This window comes from Ranitomeya variabilis, chromosome 3 (assembly GCF_051348905.1).
Source record: "Ranitomeya variabilis isolate aRanVar5 chromosome 3, aRanVar5.hap1, whole genome shotgun sequence".
In the NCBI taxonomy this organism is placed as follows: Eukaryota; Metazoa; Chordata; class Amphibia; order Anura; family Dendrobatidae; genus Ranitomeya; species Ranitomeya variabilis.
The window spans coordinates 52395765-52417236 of NC_135234.1; the positions used below are offsets into that span (position 1 = coordinate 52395765).

The 21472-nt window shown below is 44.6% G+C and overlaps 1 protein-coding gene across 3 annotated transcripts in view; it reads left to right on the top strand.

Annotated features, from left to right (window-relative positions):
- The window catches only part of SAMSN1 (SAM domain, SH3 domain and nuclear localization signals 1), a 166781-nt gene that overhangs the window by 109799 nt on the left and 35510 nt on the right, over positions 1-21472 (top strand). For 2 of the 3 annotated variants that reach the window (XM_077294040.1, XM_077294041.1), the window contains exon 1: positions 7920-8037. The exons of the other annotated variant lie outside the window; for it this stretch is intronic. In XM_077294040.1, the coding sequence (XP_077150155.1) occupies positions 7981-8037 (57 nt within the window). In that variant the 5' untranslated portion in view covers positions 7920-7980. Of the gene's footprint in view, positions 1-7919; positions 8038-21472 lie in introns of those variants that run through there. 3 annotated transcript variants of the gene reach the window in all.

Sequence of the window (21472 nt, forward strand, 5' to 3'; positions counted from 1 at the left end):
TAAGGTTCATCACTGTTTAAGTGAATGATGAAACACCAATCATGAACAAAAAACACTGAACACCGCACATTTTTTTAGGTGTAGTGAGCTGTAGCGTACATGTAGAACAGGTAGAGAACAACACGGTACTTGTAGTACCGGTAGAAAGCAGCACAGTACTGGTATTACCGACATACCTCCCAACTTTTAAAGAACAGAAGTAAGGACAGATCACTCGTGGCAAATTTTACCCACGCCCCTGACCACACCCCAATCCATGCCCATTTACCATTTCTAACCTGGCAGAAGGAGATGTCAGAAGGGCGGTGGTAGTGAGGGAAATTCAGCAAATACCCGAGACTGCAGGGGGTAGACTCAAATCCAGGACTGTCCTCTTTATCAGGGACTGTTGGGACTAGACATGAGCAGATGGATTCATGGGATTCCGATGAAGCACCTAGATCAGTAGAATTTGGTGGCTGGATGGGAGGCTGCGAATCTCTAACCTTCCGGCATCCCCGAAGTGGCTGTCCATCCCCTAGAGTTGGCGGGATGACATCTGTGCGTCCTGCTCATCTCTAGTTGGAACCTGTAGATTTATTTTTTGTTTCTTGATTCACAGACGGAGCCGCCAGAACTTTCTCATCTTTATGTAGAGTCACTATATGACATCTGTCTTTTTTGTGTCTGTAAGGCCGTGTTCAGATGTTGCAGAAATACTGTGACTTCTGTTTTCTGCAGATGTCCGCACCAAACTACACAATAACAATTTTCTCCCCCTTATTTGACGCATGTTTGGTGCAGATGTGAAGCCGCATTTTTAATGTTTTTTATAGCACAGAAAAGCTTTGATTCTGCTCTTAATAAAGTAACTGCAGTTTTTTACACGTGTTTTTTTCCAAGCAGAGATGGATGTGATTCGATGAAATCTCCGCACTCTGTGTCTGAAGACGCTGCTGAACTCTGCTGTTTTGGTGCATTTTTTTTCTTTAGGCTTAAAACGCATGAAAAAAAAGCAAAGAAAATGCTGTTTTTAAGCGCAGAATCAAAGCTTTTCTGTGCTATTAACAAAATCTTAAAAACTCTGCCCCAATATAACAGCAAATAATGAGGTGGAAAACGCATAAAAGAAATGCAGTAACCACACAATAATCAGAGAAGATTCTTATTGCGATGTGTGGTGTGGACATCTGCAGAAAAAAAACAGCAGAAAGAACGCAGCATTTACGCTGCATGTGAACACGGCCTCAGCACTAAATTTTTATTACATTTTTTAATTAACTTAATATAGAAAAAATATCAATCACGCCATTTTTTTTACATAATTTGCCAATCCCCGTAAATAATCTGATCGCTATGTTGTGCGGATCGTTATGATTACAATGACACCGCTCATCACAGCGTAAGCGCGGGGAGCCACTCATAACAGCGTAAGCGCAGGGAGCTGCTCATCACAGCGTAAGTGCGGGGAGCCGCTCATCACAGCGTAAGCGCGGGGAGCCACTCATAACAGCGTAAGCGCAGGGAGCTGCTCATCACAGCGTAAGCGCGGGGAGCCGCTCATCACAGCGTAAGCGTTCAAAGAGGGAAAAAAAGCAACGCGAAACGCGCGTTAGGGGGTATTCAGAGCCCCAGGCAAACAACCACTTCACCATGGGTAAGCAATTCTGCATCAGACTTGCACTACAACTGATTCAAGTATGGTAGATATATGTCCACATGGACATTAGTACTATATAAAATACCCATACCATGCTTATATGTGCTGACATTGGTGCTTACTTATGTAGATATACCATGGTGTTTTTTACCTTTCTTTGCCTGTGACTCGGATGTTTTTGTACTAGGGTCTCCTTCCTTCCACTATTGTACTGTTACATTTTTTGGACTATGTTATGTCTTTTAATAATTGTTATAATAAAAATTGAATATTTTTATATCCGTATAGAACTCCTTTTTTTTGTTTAATATTGAATTATTCGGAGTATACGTTATTGTTCCTTGACACATACATGGGTAGAGATAATTATCTGTCTACACCTGCACACGTCGTGTGTGGGGTCCATGTTGTTTCTGTTGGTTTATTTTCATTGTTCATCACAGTGTAAGCGCGGGGAGCCGCTCATCACAGCGTAAGCGCGGGGAGCTGCTCATCACAGTGTAAGCGCAGAGAGCCGCTCCAAGATACACACTGCGCAAGAGCGGGATTTCAAAGCGGATTTGAGTGAGGTCAGCGCATCAGTCAAATTTCGCAGATGGCGACAACCGTGACAGAACGAAATGAAGCACACCCCTACGTCTAAAAGAGCAGATATGATCTCACTATATAAAGTGCTTTTTGCACATGATTACAGCACCGCTTATAATGAAAAAGCACATTAGTGATGCACATTGCATCACTATCAACGCACTGGGGACAGTTTAGATGCTAACAATGACATGACAGGTTCCCTTTAAGATTGTGGGTTTGATTACAGTGATGACTCACAGAAAAAAAAGACATTTTTGTAATTGCTAATTTTTTATTTTACTACTTTTATAGGGACAAAAATATATATATTTTTTACCACAATATACAGGAGCCATAAAAATACATTGTTATACATGATGTATCTCTATGGACATGTATAACCTGGTTCTGGGTTCACTGCCTGCAATACACGTCGACATTGCTAAATTCTGACTGCTTCTGACCAAAAGTCTCATTGGCCACAGTCAGTGACTGCTAGATCTAATTTAATGCCATGTACAATGTGCCCTTGTTTGTAGATGCCTGTCCCGATGATAGATATTGTTTGTCTGTACATGGTCATCATTTAGCTTCCTGTTTGCACAATATTCTGCCATTAATGGCTATTAAATAATAATAATCTTCAGTGCTTGACATCTGCAACTTCTTTGATTCTTAGAATGACAAAACCTCAAGTAACCCACATATATCACACAGAATGATACAGTGGAAGAAACAGAAAAGAGAGAGATGAAACTTTTGCATCAACGCCTACTATCCTGATTTTAAATTTTTCACGTTTTCATTTTTACCCTAATAAATGTGAAGTTTTAGATTTTTTTTCTATAAAAAAAAATTAATATATATTACCACATAGTCAGATACAGGGACAAAATACACTCACCGGCCACTTTATTAGGTACACCATGCTAGTAACGGGTTGGACCCCCTTTTGCCTTCAGAACTGCCTCAATTCTTCGTGGCATAGATTGAACAAGGTGCTGGAAGCATTCCTCAGAGATTTTGGTCCATATTGACATGATGGCATCACACAGTTGCCGCAGATTTGTCGGCTGCACATCCCAAAGATGCTCCATACAAGGCAGGATGGATCCATGCTTTCATGTTGTTTACGCCAAATTCTGACCCTACCATCCGAATGTCGCAGCAGAAATCGAGACTCATCAGACCAAGCAACGTTTTTCCAATCTTCTACTGTCCAATTTCGATGAGCTTGTACAAATTGTAGCCTCAGTTTCCTGTTCTTAGCTGAAAGGAGTGGTACCCGGTGTGGTCTTCTGCTGCTGTAGCCCATCTGCCTCAAAGTTCGACGCACTGTGCGTTCAGAGATGCTCTTAGGCCTACCTTGGTTGTAACGGGTGGCGATTTGAGTCACTGTTGCCTTTCTATCAGCTCGAACCAGTCTGACCATTCTCCTCTGACCTCTGGCATCAACAAGGCATTTCCGCCCACAGAACTGCCACTCACTGGATTTTTTTTCTTTTTCGGACCATTCTCTGTAAACCCTAGAGATGGTTGTGCGTGAAAATCCCAGTAGATCAGCAGTTTCTGAAATACTCAGACCAGCCCTTCTGGCACCAACAACCATGCCACGTTCAAAGGCACTCAAATCACCTTTCTTCCCCATACTGATGCTCGGTTTGAACTGCAGGAGATTGTCTTGACCATGTCTACATGCCTAAATGCACTGAGTTGCCGCCATGTGATTGGCTGATTAGAAATTAAGTGTTAACAAGAAGTTGGACAGGTGTACCTAATAAAGTGGCCAGTGAGTGTATATGTCACTATATAGTATATATACCCAAAGTGGTACCAAGATCATTTAATTAGAAAGTGGCTGATCTTCACAGTATCCCTTTGTTTTGTAATATGCACTTTTCAGTCACTGTCTGGTACAGGCACTTTCCAATTAATTGATCTTGGTACCACTTGGTCTATATATACTATATAGTGACATATATTTGTGCCTGTATCTGACTATGTACATGGAGCGCCCCCACTGCCGCAGGGCCGAGGGGTACCCGGTACCGGGCCTCTGAGTCTCTGTTCTGGGGTTGTCACGGTGGCTAGACCCGGTCCGTGACCCTGCTGAGGGGCGTCCGGTGAAAGGTGGTGGTAAATGGTGGTGATATTGCGGTGCAGTGTAGGTCGTAGTAAATAACGAGGACACCAGGTTGCAGTCTCTTTACCTCTTTACTGAAGGCTTGAGGTGCTCAATCCGGAGCACTGTTAACTGGGCTGTCTGAGACCGGCCGGTCCAAAGGCACATCAGGAGTTTCCTTTGCAGGTGGGAGTCAGTGCCTACCTTCTAGCGCTGGGTGTTGTAGTTCTTCCCTGCTGAGCACCCCGGGATAGTCCTCACAACTGTTGTGTCTGTTTCTCGTGTTCCCTCACAACTCGATTCTGATTCTGATGTTCGTTCTCTCCGTCCCCCAGGTAATATGGCTAGGACGCACCCGTATGACGGGGTAGGCCTGGAGTTCTTCCGGGACCCTAGAGTCGCCCCTCTCCCACAGCTGCCTCCGTTGTCTGCTTAGGTGTTAAGTGGGACAGCCAACCTGTAATTGGCTGTCCGGCCGTGGTTTTAAGTAATGCTGGTAGTCTCTTACTTGCTCGGCGTTCCGGCCACCGACTGTTTGCGCCTCAGAAGGATGTTGCCTCGATCTTACAGCACGACTCCTTCTGGTCCTATTGCCTCTTTGCTGTATTCCCGTTGCTCACTGGTTTTTTCTGCTATTAGGAGTCTGCCAGGATCCCATCCCTGACAGGTCCTCTCTCTAGCTCTTCCCAGTTACTTCTCACTGTCTTCCTGTCCAACCCCCAGTTTTACCAGAGTGTGAGGAGTGGCCTACTAGATAGAACCACCCCCCCTGGTGGCCGGAGTGTGAAGTGTAGTGTGAGTGTTACCTGGTCAGGTGAACTCCTTTAGTGCAGTCAGACGTAACATCACTCCCCTTAGTGGCAGAGCGACATTACTGCAACAACCAGGACTCTGGGGCGCTGCATACATATATAGCTTCAAACATATATACAGGTGCTTCTCACAAAATTAGAATATTATAAAAAAGTTAATTTATTTCAGTTCTTCAATACGAAGAGTGAAACTCATATATTATATAGAGTCATTACAAACAGAGTGATCTATTTCAAGTGTTTATTTCCATTAATGTTGATGATTATGGCTTACAGCCAATGAAAACCCAAAAGTCATTATCTCAGTAAATTAGAATAATTAGCAAAAAGCACCTGCAAAGGCTTACAAAGGTCCCTTAGCCTGTTTCAGTAGGCTCCACAATCATGGCTTGACAAATGTCCAGAAGGCAGTCATAGACACACTCCACAAGGAGGGTAAGCCACAAAAGGTCATTGCTAAAGAAGCCGGCTGTTCACAGAGTGCTGCATCCAAGCATATTAATGGAAAGTTGAGTGGAAGGAAAAAGTGTGATAGAAAAAGGTGCACAAGCAACCGGGATAACCGCAGCCTTGAAAGGATTGTTAAGCAAAGGCCATTCAAAACTTTGGGGAAAATTCACAAGGAGTGGACTGCTACTGGAGTCATTGCATACAGACGTATCCAGGACATGGGCTACAAGTGTCGCATTCCTTGTGTCAAGCCTCTCATGACCAATAGACAACGCCAGAAGCGTCTTACCTGGGCCAAGGAGAAAAAGAACTGGACTGTTGTTCAGTTTCCAAGGTTGTTTTCAGATGAAAGTAAATTTTGCATTTCATTTGGAAATCAAGGTCCCAGAGCCTGAAGGAAGAGTGGAGAGGCCACAATCCAAGCTGCTGGAGGTCTAGTGTGAAGTTTCTACAGTCAGTGATGGTTTGGGGAGCCATGTCATCTGCTGGTGTAGGTCCACTGTGTTTTATCAAGACCAAAGTCAGCGCAGCCATCTACCAGGACATTTTAGAGCACTTCATGCTTCCCCCTGCCGTCCAGATTTTTGGAGATAGAAATTTAATTCTCCAGCAGGACTTGGCACCTGTCCACACTGCCAAAAGTACCAATACCTGGTTTACAAACAACATTATCACTGTGCTTGATTGGCAGCAATCTCACCTGACCTTAACCCCATAGGGAATTGTCAAGAGGAAGATGAGAGACACCAGACCCAACAATGCAGACGAGCTGAAGGCTGCTATCAAAGCAACCTGGGCTTCCATAACACCTCAGCAGTGCCACAGGCTGATCGCCTCCATGCCACGCCGCATTGATGCAGTAACTGATGCAAAAGGAGCCCCAACCAAGTATTCAGTGCAGTTACTGAACATACATTTCAGTAGGCCAACATTTCGGATTTTAAAATCATTTTTCAAGCTGGTGTTATAAAGTATTCTAATTTACTGAGATAATGACTTTTGGGTTTTCGGTGGCTGTAAGCCATAATCATCAACATTGAATTGCAAGATACTCCGGTCACATGGGAGCACACAGGACACAGATGAAAGGATTAAAAGTTTCTTTGTTTATTGAAATCCACAACGCGTTTCGACAGAACAGCTCCGTCTTCATCAGGTGGCAGTATGTTACTGCCACCTGATGAAGACGGAGCTGTTCCGTCAAAACGCGTTGTGGATTTCAATAAACAAAGAAACTTTTAATCCTTTCATCTGTGTCCTGTGCGCTCCCATGTGACCGGAGTATCTTGCAACTCACTGTTTATTCCTCTCCTGAGGCACCCGGCAGGAGCTGCATCGGACCTTTCTCAATCAACATCTCCCCTGACCGCCAGCCTGGCGCTCCGTTAGCCTGTCTTCTCTGTATCTATTTATAATCATCAACATTAACAGAAATAAACATTTGAAATAGATCACTCTGTTTGTAATGACTCTATATAATATATTAGTTTCACTTTTTGTATTGAAGAACTGAAATAAATTAACTTTTTGATGATATTCTAATTTTGTGAGAAGCACCTGTACACATATATAATCTTTACTAGAAATGATTAAAAATACAGTTATAAAAAAAAACACTGCACATAAGTGGAAAAATAAAGCGAGGTAGCCTGGTCCCAGTACACGCTAGTCTCATATACGCTAGTGTGTATTGGGACCTGACTCTCTTTCTTTTTCCGCTTATGTGCAGTGTCTTTTTTCATATGTATTTTTAATCATTTCTAGTAAAGATTTTCTTTATATCTAACAGTTTTAAAGTCTTACATCATTTATATATGATGTTGACTTTATGTCTTACCTCCAAAAAAATGCAAAAAAACCTGTATATGTTAATTATGGGCTGATTTGCACTGTAGGAAATTATTGTAAATTTTTGGGGGTTGCAGGATGCCCCTCAGCTACTATGTAACATTGTCTATTTTTTTTTTTTTAAATGTCAAGAGCTGCAGGAAATTGAAAAAACAAAAAAAAGCAAAATTGCACCCAAATTTGCCACATTTTTTCCACATTAATGTGGATGCCTCTCTCATAATAAACCCCCTCCCCATAGCACACCTTGACAAATACTTTGGCAAATAGACCGTGGGCTTCCATACTCTGGGATGACATTAAACCGCCCTCGCCCATCAGAATTGTAGTTTTGGGCAAGAATCTTGATAATTCCACTGAAATGTGATAACTTTCATGAACGACACATCAGGGTGACAGGAAGAGGACACATTGCAAAACAGCAGCCTGTGCAGCGTGGCCACGGTGGTGTCACATCCTCTGACTTCAGGAAGCCGGAGGTAACGGACAGCTTCGCAATCTCACACTCGCTGCTGTCTGTGAAGCTGGTACCTTGCACAATGCTGAAAAGAAAACCCTCCAATGTCTCGGACAAGGAGAAAACGCAAAAACCGAAGGTAAAACCGTATATGTATTCTATGTCCATCATAGTAGTGCATTGTAGATGTAGCAGAGAGGAATTTATCACAAAGCTATTTGGACCTGTCTGATGACAATTACTTTGTAAGTTAATCGAAAATTAAGTTGCAGTCCTATGTAAAAAAAAGAAAAACATTGTAACAAGTGTTGTGTCAAGTGACATACTCAGCCCAGCCGGATTCGTAAGTATATTTTTTACGTATATATATTACGTACTTTTTGTTTGTTGTTTTGTCTAGAATTAATCGTGTTATCTCTAATTTTAGAAACATTTCAGTTCCATGCATTTTTTACAGTGCGTATAGTGAAAGAAGTATTCTGTATGTGAAGCATTTCATTTTTTTAATACATGTACTGTAAAAATAAAAAAACATCATATTGTAAGACAAGTTGCACTTGATTGCAAAATAACCAGCGTTCTATCTGCAAAAACTCTGCTCTGCTGCAACTAGAACTCTGCTCTGCTGCACCTAACGCTCAGCTCTGCTGCACCTAACGCTCAGCTCTCCTGCACCTAACGCTCAGCTCTGCTGCTCCTAACGCTCAGCTCTGCTGCACCTAACGCTCAGCTCTGCTGCACCTAACGCTCAGCTCTGCTGCTTCTGGACACAACATATTTGAAATGTTAATTAATGCGTATAAAATGTTCATACTTTATGATAAATGTAGCATTTTAGGTGATGTTTTTGTTTCAGCTTTTGTAGCATACAGTGCCTTGAAAAAGTATTCATAAGTATTCATAACCATGCACAGTGAATACACATTATTTTACATTACACCCACAAACTTAAATGTTCTTTATATTCGTCCTGTGGACAGATTCTCTCCTTCTCTGAGCTGTGGATCTCTGCAGCTCCTTCAGAGTGACCATGGGCCTCTTGGCTGCTTCCCTAATTAGTGCTCTCCTTGCTTGGGATGTCCATCTAGGTGGGCGGTCATGTCTTGGTAGGTTTGCAGTTGTGCCGTACTCCTATTTTTGGATGATGGGTTGAACAGTGCTCTATGAGATGTTCAGAGCTTGGGCTATTTTTCTATAATAACCCTAACCCTGCTTTACTCTGCTTCACAACTTTATCCTTTGCCTGCCTGGTATGTTACTTGGCTTTACCCTTCACCACAACTTTATCTCTGTCCTGTTTGGTGAGTTCCTTGGCTTTGCTTTTCTCTACAACTTTATCCCTGGCCTTCCTGATGAGTTCTTTGGCTTTGCTTTTCTCTACAACTTTATCCCTGACCTGTCTGGTGTGTTCCTTGGCTATGTGATGGGACTTTGTTAGCAGTAAAAAAAAAAAACCTATAGAAGGAATAGTCCCACAAACAGCATTTACCACCTATCCACGGAATAAGTGAAAAAATATATGGCCACTTGATTTGACCCCCAACGATCCTGAGAACAGGGATCCCATGCTGCCTGCACAAATAGAGCAGTGGTGTTAATATATGACCATATCTCTATTTACTTTTATGGGTGTATGGGGAAAGATGCGCAAATACACGAATGGAGCAGTGGTCACACATGCATAAATGGAGCAGTGATCACACATGCACAAATGGAGAAGTGGTCACACATGCACAATTGGAGCAGTGGTCACACATGTGAGTCGTCCGCCTGGGCCGTGGGTTACTCGGCACCGGGTTCGGTTGCTCTTAAAAGGGATGTCACGGTGGCTGCGACCCAGTCCATGGCCCTGGGAGCTCAAACAGGGGAAAGGTCTTTTAAATGATATTTGGAATAAAGTCTATTTCTGACACCACCTGTGGTTCTCGGTCAGAGGGGACCGACGCTGCTTAAAGGGGTTGTTGCAGCAAGATGGTGATGCTTCCCACAGGTGAAGCGGGGTCCCCAGGGCTCCCAAGGTGTATGGGCAACGATGGTGTATGCATACAAATAAGTGGAGGACACAGAGTTGTAAAGTCTTTACCTGGTTTACTGGTGGTAGCTAGGGTTGAGCGAAACGGATCGGTCATTTTCATAAGTCGCCGACTTTTGGCAAAGTCGGCGTCTCATGAAACCCGACCCGATCCCAGTGTGGGGTCGGCCATGCGGTACGCGATCTTGGCGCCAAAGTCGCGTTTTGAATGACGCCTTCCCCGCCATTTTTTCAGCCAATTAATTGTGGGCAGCGTGATGACATAGGTTCCGGGCCGGTTTCTGCGGCGTCATAGAGCCATATTACCGTTTGGGCTGCAGTGATTTCCGGAGTCAAATACAATGAGAGAGAGAGAGAGAGAGAGAGAGAGAGAGAGATGAATGCACATTGACTTGCATTGGGAACACGACTTTACAGTAGAATCGGCCGATTTCACACGATCCGACTTTTGAGAAGGTCGGGTTTCACAAAACCCAACTTGATCCTAAAAAAGCAAAAGTCGCTCAACCCTAGTGGTAGCAGTCCATAGACCAGAGTACCGGGCACAGGTGGTGATGTGGTCCGGCCGGCCTGAAGGCAATAGTGGATCCCTCTCCCAGGTGGGGTCCGTAAGCCTTCCTACTCACGCTAGTATGTGAGGTCCCTGCTGCCTGTAGCTTGCTGGCAAAGTCCTCTCCCTCCTGTATTGAGACAGGTACCTGTATGGTGGGCAGCTTGAGCCGTTTTATAGGGTCTGTATCATGACCCGGGCTCTTCAGGTGCTGCTTCGCCTCCAGGCGTGGTGTGGGCAAATAACATACAGTCCTATGCTCTCCGGTTCTGCTATGTATACTAGAATACAACACAGCCTCGGGCTCCCAGTGCCCGGTTCCTGCGCTTTGGCTCTGAGGGTGCCCAGTCACAGTTCCCCTGAGCCCCTTTCCTCCTCTGTGCTCCTTTCTTCAGTAGCTCCACCACTATCCAACCCTTCAGGTTATCTCTTCGTTTTCCAGGGGCTGCAGCTCCTATGTGGCTGCTTGGCCTGTTATGATCCGGTGACTTTGGAGCCGCATGAACTTTCTCTGGAGTAGGTGGAAACTGTACTGACCGCAAAACCTGAACTAACACCGCAAGTAGAAGTAGCCGTGGGGTGTGCCTAACAAACCCTAGACACCTCGACACAGCCGGAGGACTAAATACCCCTATAGATGGAAATAGGAATACTACCTTGCCTCAGAGCAGAACCCCAAAGGATAGGCAGCCCCCCACAAATATTGATTGTGAGTAGGAGAGGAAAGACACACGCAGGCAGAAAACAGGATTCAGCAAAAGAGGCCACTCTAGCTAAATAGGGAAAGATAGGACAGAATACTAAGCGGTCAGTATTAAAACCCTTCCAAAAATGTCCACAGCAGATAATACACAAAGTTCCACAATCTAACTAAAGACATGGAATGTATATCTGCCACTCCAGAAAATCCAACAAGACTGAGAAAATACTGACACAATCTAAGCTGGACAAAAAAAACACTGAATAGCACAGAATTATTAAGCACACAGCATGTGTGCCACGGAAACAAAACCAGACACTTATCTTTGCTGATTTGGCAGAAGGCAGAAGGAACCAAACCAGGACCAAAACCTCCCAACAACCATGGACAACTGGCAAGGACTAATGAATCCTGCACGCCTAAATACCCCAGTCAGAACTGCAATCAGCAGATACACCTGACCAGGACTGCAACTCAGGTACAACTGCATTACCACCTACAACCACCGGAGGGAGCCCAAAAGCAGAATTCACAACAGTACCCCCCCCCTTGAGGAGGGGTCACCGAACCCTCACCAGAGCCCCCAGGCCGATCAGGACGAGCCAGATAAAAAGCATGAACCAAATCAGCAGCATGGACATCAGAGGCAAAAACCCAAGAATTATCCTCCTGGCCATAACCCTTCCATTTGACAAGATACTGAAGCCTCCGCCTCGAAAAACGAGAATCCAAAATCTTCTCAACCACATACTCCAACTCCCCATCAACCAACACAGGGGCCGGAGGATCAACAGAGGGAACAACGGGTACCACATATTTCCGCAATAAAGATCTATGGAAGACATTATGGATAGCAAAAGAGGCCGGAAGCGCCAATCGAAAAGACACCGGATTAATAATCCCAGAAATCCTATAAATACCAATAAACCGAGGCTTAAACTTAGGAGAAGAAACCTTCATAGGAACATGACGGGAAGACAACCAGACCAGATCCCCAACCTGAAGCCGGGAACCAACACACTAACGACGTTTAGCAAAACGTTGAGCCTCCTCCTGAGACAACACCAAATTGTCCACCACATGAGCCCAAATCTGCTGCAACCTGTCAACCACCGAATCCACACCAGGACAGTCAGAAGGCTCAACCTGCCCAGAAGAAAAACGAGGATGAAAACCAAAATTACAAAAAAAAGGCGAAACCAAAGTAGCCAAACTAGCCCGATTATTAAGGGCAAACTCGGCCAATGGCAAAAAGGCCACCCAATCATCCTGATCAGCAGACACAAAGCATCTCAAATAAGTCTCCAAGGTCTGATTAGTTCGCTCGGTTTGGCCATTTGTCTGAGGATGAAATGCAGAGGAAAAAGATAAATCAATGCCCAGCCTAGCACAAAAGGCCCGCCAAAACCTAGAAACAAACTGGGAACCTCTGTCAGACACAATATTCTCCGGAATACCATGCAAACGAACCACATGCTGAAAAAACAACGAAACTAAATCTGAAGAGGAAGGCAATTTAGGCAAAGGCACCAAATGAACCATCTTAGAAAACCGGTCACAAACAACCCAGATAACCGACATCCTCTGGGAAACCGGAAGATCAGAAATAAAATCCATAGAAATATGCGTCCAGGGCCTCTCAGGGACCGGCAATGGCAAAAGCAACCCACTAGCACGGGAACAACAAGGCTTGGCCCGCGCACAAGTCCCACAGGACTGCACAATAGAACACACATCACGTGATAAAGAAGGCCACCAAAAGGACCTACCAACCAAGTCTCTGGTACCAAAAATACCAGGATGACCAGCCAACATAGAACAGTGAACCTCAGAAATCACTCTACTAGTCCATCTGTCAGGAACAAACAGTTTCCCCACTGGACAACGATCAGGTCTGTCAGCCTGAAATTCCTGAAGAACCCGTCGTAAATCAGGGGAAATAGCAGAAAGAACCACCCCTTCTTTCAGAGTGCCGACCGGTTCAAGGACCTCAGGAGAATCAGGGAAAAAACTCCTAGAAAGGGCATCAGCCTTAATATTCTTGGAACCCGGAAGATACGAGACCACAAAATCAAAACGGGAAAAAAACAAGGACCATCGAGCCTGTCTAGGATTCAGCCGCTTGGCAGACTCGAGGTAAATCAAATTCTTATGATCGGTCAAGACCACAATACGGTGCTTAGCTCCCTCAAGCCAATGTCGCCACTCCTCAAATGCCCACTTCATAGCCAACAACTCCCGATTGCCGACATCATAATTGCGTTCAGCAGGTGAAAATTTACGGGAAAAGAATGCACACGGTTTCGTCAAGTAACCAACATGATCCCTCTGGGACAAAACGGCCCCTGCGCCAATCTCAGAAGCGTCAATCTCAACCTGAAACGGAATGGAAACATCCGGTTGGCGCAACACCGGAGCAGAAGTAAATCGACGTTTAAGCTCCTGAAAGGCAGAAACAGCCGCAGAGGACCAATTCGCCACATCAGCGCCTTTTTTCGTCAAATCGGTCAAGGGTTTAACCACGCTGGAAAAGTTAGCAATGAAACGGCGATAAAAATTTGCAAAACCCAAAAATTTCTGAAGGCTCTTTATGGACGTGGGTTGAATCTAATCATGAATGGCCTGAACCTTAACCGGATCCATCTCAATAGATGAAGGAGAAAAAATAAAACCCAAAAAAGAAACCTTCGGCACCCCAAAGAGACACTTAGACCCCTTCACAAACAAAGCATTGTCACGAAGGATCTGAAATACCATCCTGACCTGTTCCACATGAGACTCCCAATCATCAGAAAAAATCTAAATATCGTCCAAATATACAATCAAGAATTTATCAATATAAGTCCGGAAGATATCATGCATAAAAGATTGAAAAACAGAGGGAGCATTAGTGAGCCCGAACGGCATCACAAGGTATTCAAAATGGCCTTCGGGCGTATTGATCGCAGTTTTCCATTCATCACCCTGCTTAATACGAACAAGATTATACGCCCCCCGAAGGTCAATCTTCGTAAACCAACTAGCCCCCTTAATCCTAGCAAACAAATCGGAAAGCAAAGGTAAAGGGTATTGAAACTTGACCGTGATCTTATTCAAGAGGCAATAATCAATACAGGGTCTCAAGGAGCCATCCTTCTTAGCAACAAAAAAAAATCCCGCTCCCATCGGTGAAGAAGATGGCCGAATATGCCCTTTCTCCAAAGACTCCTTAACATAACTCCGCATAGCGGTATGTTCAGGCACAGACAGGTTGAAGAGTCGGCCCTTAGGAAACTTACAGCCTGGAATCAAATCAATAGCACAATCACAGTTCCTGTGCGGTGGAAGAGAACTGGACTTGGGCTCATCGAATACATCCTGAAAATCAGACAAAAACTCTGGAATTTCGGAAGAGGAAGAAGAGGAGATGGACATTAAAGGAACATCATTATGAACCCCCTGACAACCCCAACTAGTCACAGACATAGACTTCCAATCCAACACAGGATTATGTACCTGCAACCATGGAAAACCCAACACGATAGCATCATGTAAATTATGCAATACCAGAAATCGACAATCTTCCTGATAGGCAGGCGCCATGCGCATGGTCACCTGTGTCCAAAACTGGGGCTTATTTTTAGCCAAAGGTGTAGCATCAATGCCCCTTAAAGGAATAAGGTGCTGCAAGGGCTGCAAGGGGAAACTACAACGCCTGGCAAACTCAAGGTCCATTAAGTTCAAAGCGGCGCCTGAATCCACAAAGGCCAAGACAGAAAATGATGACAATGAGCAGATCAAGGACACCGATAACAGAAATTTAGGTTGTACAGTACTGATGGTAAATGAACTAGCGATCCTCTTTGTCCATTTAGGGCAGACTGAAATTACATGAGAAGCTTCGCCACAATAATAACACAACCTATTCTGACGTCTGAGTCCTTGTCGTTCTGTCCTAGACAGAATCCTATCACACTGCATTGGCTCAGGACACAGCACAGGCTCTGAGGACAACGCCACAGCGCGCACAGTTCTGCGCTCCCGCAAGCGCCGATCAATCTGAATGGCCAAAGACATAGAATCACTCAGACCGACGGACGTGGGAAACCCCACCATAACATCTTTAACGGATTCAGAAAGACCCTTTCTGAAAACTGCAGCCAAAGCATCATCATTCCATTTAGTCAACACAGACCATTTTCTAAATTTCTGACAATACAATTCTGCCGCCTCTTGACCCTGAGATAGGGCCAACAAGGTCTTCTCCGCTTGATCCACAGAATTAGGTTCATCATATAATAGTCCTAAAGCCTGAAAAAAGGAATCTACATTAAGCAAAGCTGGATTCCCAGATTCCAGGGAAAATGCCCAATCCTGTTTATCACCACGCAGCAGGGAAATGACGATTTTAACCTGCGGAATAGAATCCCCAGAGGATCGAGGTCTCAAAGCAAAAAACAGTTTACAGTTGTTTTTAAAACTCACAAATTTGGACCTGTCACCAAAAAACAAATCAGGAGTAGGAATCTTCGGCTCTAAAACAGGAGTCTGAACAATATAATCAGAAATTCCCTGTACCCTAGCAGCAAGCTGGTCTACACGAGAAGCTAATTCCTGAACATCCATGCTAACACAAGACTCCTTAGCCACCCAGAGAAAAAGAGGGAAGAAAAGGCAAAGCAAACTGCAGAAAAAAAAATGACTCAACACCTTTCTTCCCTTCTTCTGAGATGCATTTAACTCATAGTGGGCCAGTTGTACTGTTATGATCCGGTGACTTTGGAGCCGCATGAACTTTCTCTGGAGTAGGTGGAAACTGTACTGACCGCAAAACCTGAACTAACACCGCAACTAGAAGTAGCCGTGGGGTGTGCCTAACAAACCCTAGACACCTCGACACAGCCGGAGGACTAAATACCCCTATAGATGGAAATAGGAATACTACCTTGCCTTAGAGCAGAACCCCAAAGGATAGGCAGCCCCCCACAAATATTGACTGTGAGTAGGAGAGGAAAGACACGCGCAGGCAGAAAACAGGATTCAGCAAAAGAGGCCACTCTAGCTATATAGGGAAAGATAGGACAGAATACTAAGCGGTCAGTATTAAAACCCTTCCAAAAATATCCACAGCAGATAATACAAAAAGTTCCACAATCTAACTAAAGACATGGAATGTATATCTGCCACTCCAGAGAATCCAACAAGACTGAGAAAATACTGACACAATCTAAGCTGGACAAAAAAAACACTGAATAGCACAGAATTATTAAGCACACAGCATGTGTGCCACGGAAATAAAACCAGACACTTATCTTTGCTGATTTGGCAGAAGGCAGAAGGAACCAAACCAGGACCAAAACCTCCCAACAACCATGGACAATTGGCAAGGACTAATGAATCCTGCACGCCTAAATACCCCAGTCAGAACTGCAATCAGCAGATACACCTGACCAGGACTGCAACTCAGGGACAACTGCATTACCACCTACAACCACCGGAGGGAGCCCAAAAGCAGAATTCACAACATTGGCCCCACTGTCTGCGCTCAGTTCCAGACTTCCTTCTCTGTCCACTGTCTCTCACTAACTGTCTCCTTTGGTCTCCCTGGACCAACTCTTAACTCCTCCTCCAGACCAGAATACTTAAACCTAGGGAAGCTCCCCTGAATCCGGGTCCTGAGCTCCCCCTTCTGGCCTGGATTCGGAATGTGTTGAATGTGGTTGCGTTACCTGGTAAAGAGAATCCTCCTTCCCTCCAAGCATGATATCGCCCTCCCCGAAAGGAAGACAACATCACTGTAATAACCGGTTACCTGGGGTGTTACACTTGCACAATTGGAGCAGTGGTCACAAAGGCATAAAAGGAGCAGTGGGCACACAGGTATTAATGGAGCAGTGGTCACACATGCACAATTGGAGCAGTGGTAACATACACAATTGGAGCAGTGGTCACACATGCACAATGGGAGCAGTGGTCACACATGCATAAATGGAGCAGTGGTCACACATGCATAAATGGAGCAGTGGTCACATGCATAAATGAAACAGTAATCATGTATGCACAAGTAGAACAGTGGTCACGCATACACAATTGGAGCAGAGGTCAGATGTGTGCACTACTGCTCCATTCATATGGGGCACATGAGACCCCGATTCTTATGATTAGGCCGGAGTCACATTACCGTTGAATACGGCTGAGTACTATGAGAGAAAACATCACATAGCACTCGGCCCAGTGTTAATCTATGTGGCAACTCACATCAGCGTTTATTTTCTCAGGCGTATTCGCAGCAGGCTGTGATTGGCACCAAGACTTGGCCGAAACTCGCCATTGCAAGCCTATGGGTGCAAGAAGCATGCAAGTGCTGTCCAATTTTTATGCACCAATGTCCTTTAAGGCTATGAGCCCATGATCAGGAATAGACTGTGCTTTGGACACAGCACATGTCCGCTGCGTCCAAAGTGCTGCCGGCTTTTGAACGCAGGTCAATCTGCATGTGTTCACTGAACTGTGCGGATTCACCACGTCCAATACATTGTATTGAACGCGGCTCCGCAAGATAAATTGACATGCTGCAGTCTGGAAAGACGCGCCGCATGTCCATCTCTGCAGGTGACCCGTGAGCATCAGTGCATGCATAGTGGACATGGGATTTCTTGAAATCCCATCCACTATGCTGTGACATCTTGACGCTGTGGGTTGGACGCTGAGGAAGTACACAGCATCCAATCTGCAGCGCTTACTGACCGTGTGCACCTACCCTGAAAAGCCGGCAATTCATGTGCCACGTACAGTAAAATCACAGAGTAACAGGTTAGAACAGAATAGATATATACACATAAATATATATATATATATATATATATATATATATATATATATATACAGATGACAGTGACACACACATATATGTAAATATTACATAGATAGATAATAGATGGATGATAGATAGAAAAATAGATAGATAGATAGATAGATAGATAGATAGATAGATAGATAGAAAAGCCGGCAATTGAGCGGCAGCGTAGTGTTAAATCACAGCAGGAGCCAACACGATAGAAGAGATGAATTACATTCAGTAAATACACATAAAATATGCAGCTATATAGATGTCAGTGACAAATACAATTAGTACAGTGTGTGTGCAGCTTACTGTACATGTATTTCATTAATAAAAGATTATTTTTCTGAAAAAAATGTTGTGGCCTACCGCTTAATTGTGCTAACCAGCAGAGGGAAAGCTGACGCGATGTTTATAGCCTGGGAAGGGGATAATACCCATGGAGCTTCCCAGGCTATTAATATCAGCTCACAACTGTATACTAAGCCTTTACTGGCTATTAAAATGGGGGACCCTAAAATTGACATAGGGTCCCTTACAATTAATAACCAGCAAAGGCTATGCAGACAGCTGTGGGCTGATATTAATAGCCTAGGAAAGGGCCATGGATACTGCCCCCCCCCCAGGCTGAAAACATCAGCTCTCAGCTACCCCAGGAAAGGCACATCTCTAAGATAATAATAATAATATAATAATAATAATAATTTTATTTATATAGCGCCAACATATTCCGCAGCGCTTTACAAATAATAGAGGGGATTTGTACAGACAATAGACATTAAAGCATAACAAAAATCACAGTTCAAAATAGATACCAAGAGGAATGAGGGCCCTGCTTACAAACTAAAAGGAAAAAGGGGAGACACGAGAGGTGGATGGTAACAATTGCTTTTGTTGTTCGGACCAGCCATAGTGTAAGAATAGGGTGTTCATGCAATGCTGCATGAACCGGTTATCAACCTTAGTATGTAGCAGTACAGACACAGAGGGCTACTAAATGCATAAAGTGTATGAGAATATGTTGCAAGGAACATGATTTTGGTTTAAACTTATATGAATGGGCCACACAGGGATAGTTAGGTAAATTTGTTGAGGCGGTAGGCCAGTCTGAACAAATGCGTTTTTAGGGCACGCTTAAAACTGTGGGGATTGGGGATTAATAGTATTAACCTGGTTAGTGCATTCCAAAGAATTTGCGAAGGACGTGAAAAGTCTTAGAGACAAGAGTGGGAGGTTCTGATTCTTGAGGAAGCTAACCTCAGGTCAATAGCAGAACGGAGAGCACGGGTAGGGTGGTAGACTGAGACCACGGAGGAGATGTAGGGTGGTGCTGAGCCATGGAGTGCTTTGTGGATGAGGGTAGTAGTTTTGTACTGGATTCTGGAGTGGATGGGTAGCCAGTGTAATGACTGGCACAAGGTAGAGGCATCGGTGTAACGGTTGGTGAGGAATATGATCCTGGCTGCAGCATTCAGGACAGATTGGAGCGGGGAGAGTTTGGTATGAGGGAGAACGGTTAGTAGAGAGTTACAATAGTCCAGATGAGAATGAATGAGTGAAACAGTAAGAGTTTTTGCAGAGTCAAAAGTAAGAAAAGGGCGAATTCTAGAAATGTTTTTGAGATGCAGATAAGAAGAGCGAGCCAGTGATCGGATGTGCGGGGTGAATGAAAGCTCAGAATCAAGTATGACCCCAAGGCAGCGGGCATGTTGCTTGAGAGTAATGGTGGAACCACACAAAGAGATGTGTTCTGTTATGCTGTAATGTCTGTTGTCTGTATAAGTCCCCTCTATAAGTTGTAAAGCGCTGCGGAATATGTTGGCGCTATATAAATAAAATTATTATTATTATTATTATTATTTAAGAGATGGCAATGTCAGGCATAAGTAGGTTAGTAGAGGGAGAGAACACGAGGAGTTCAGTTTTTGACAGGTTCAGTTTCAGATAGAGGGAGGACATGATGTTAGAGACAGCGGTAAGACAATCACTGGTGTTTTCTAAAAAGGCAGGCGTGAGATCAGGAGAAGAAGTGTATAATTGGTTGTCATCAGCATAGAGATGGTACTGGAAACCAAATCTACTGATTGTTTGTCCAATAGGGGGAGTATACAAAGGGAAGAGGAGGGGGCCTAGGACTGATCCTTGAGGAACCCCAAAAGTAAGGGGAAGGTGAGAGGAGGAGGAACCAGCAAAAGATACAGTGAAGGAGCGATCGGAGAGATAGGAGGAGAACCAGGAGAGAAACGGTGTCCTTGAGGCCGATGGAGCGGAGCATAGTGAGGAGGAGCTGATGATCCACAGTATCGAATGCTGCGGAGAGATCCAAGAAAATTAGCATGGAGTAGTGACCATTAGATTTAGCTGCTGGTAGATCATTAGAGACTTTAGTGAGGGCAGTTTCAGTAGAGTGTAAAGAGCGGAAACCAGATTGAAGAGGGTCGAGAAGAGCGTTATCTGAGAGATAGCAGATAAGACGGGAGTGGACCAGGCGTTCGAGGAGTTTAGAGATGAAGGGAAGATTAGAGACAGGTCTATAATTCGCGGCACAGTTTTGATCGAGGGATGGTTTTTTAAGTAGTGGATGTATGATGGCATGCTTAAATGAGGAGGGAAAGATACCGGAAGAGAGAGAAAGGTTGAATATTTTTGTTAAATGAGAGGTGACAGCTGGGGAAAGGGACTGAAGGAGATGTGACGGAATGGGGTCACTGATGCAAGTGGTGGGGCGAGAAGATGCCAGGAGCCTTATTAAGTCTTATTCTGTAAAGGTACCGTCACACTAAACGATATCGCTAGCGATCCGTGACGTTGCAGCGTCCTGGATAGCGATATTGTTTAGTTTGACACGCAGCAGCGATCAGGATCCTGCTGTGATATCGCTGGTCGTTGATTAAAGTCCGGAACTTTATTTGGTCGTCAGACCGGCGTGTATCGTCGTGTTTGACACCAAAAGCAACGATACCAGCGATGTTTTACACTGGTAACCAGTGTAAACATCGGGTTGCTAAGCGCAGGGCCGTGCTTAGTAACCCGATGTTTACCCTGGTTACCAGTGTAAAATGTAAAAAAAACAAACACTACACACTCACCTTCGCGTCCCCCGCCGTCTGCTTCCCACACTGACTGAGCGCCATAAAGTGAAAGTGAAAGTACAGCACAGCGGTGACGTCACCGCTGTGCTGTTAGGGCCGGCGCTCAGTCAGTGGCAGGAAGCAGACGGCGAGGGACGTGAATGTAAGTATGTACTGTTTGGTTTTTTTACATTTTACGCTGGTAACCAGGGTAAGCATCGGGTTACTAAGCACGGCCCTGTGCTTAGTAACCCGATGTTTACCCTGGTTACCCGGGGACCTCGGCATCGTTGGTCGCTGGAGAGCGGTCTGTGTGACAGCTCTCCAGCGACCAAACAGCGACGCTGCAGCGATCGGCATCGTTGTCGCTATCGCTGCAGCGTCGCTTAGTGTGACGGTAC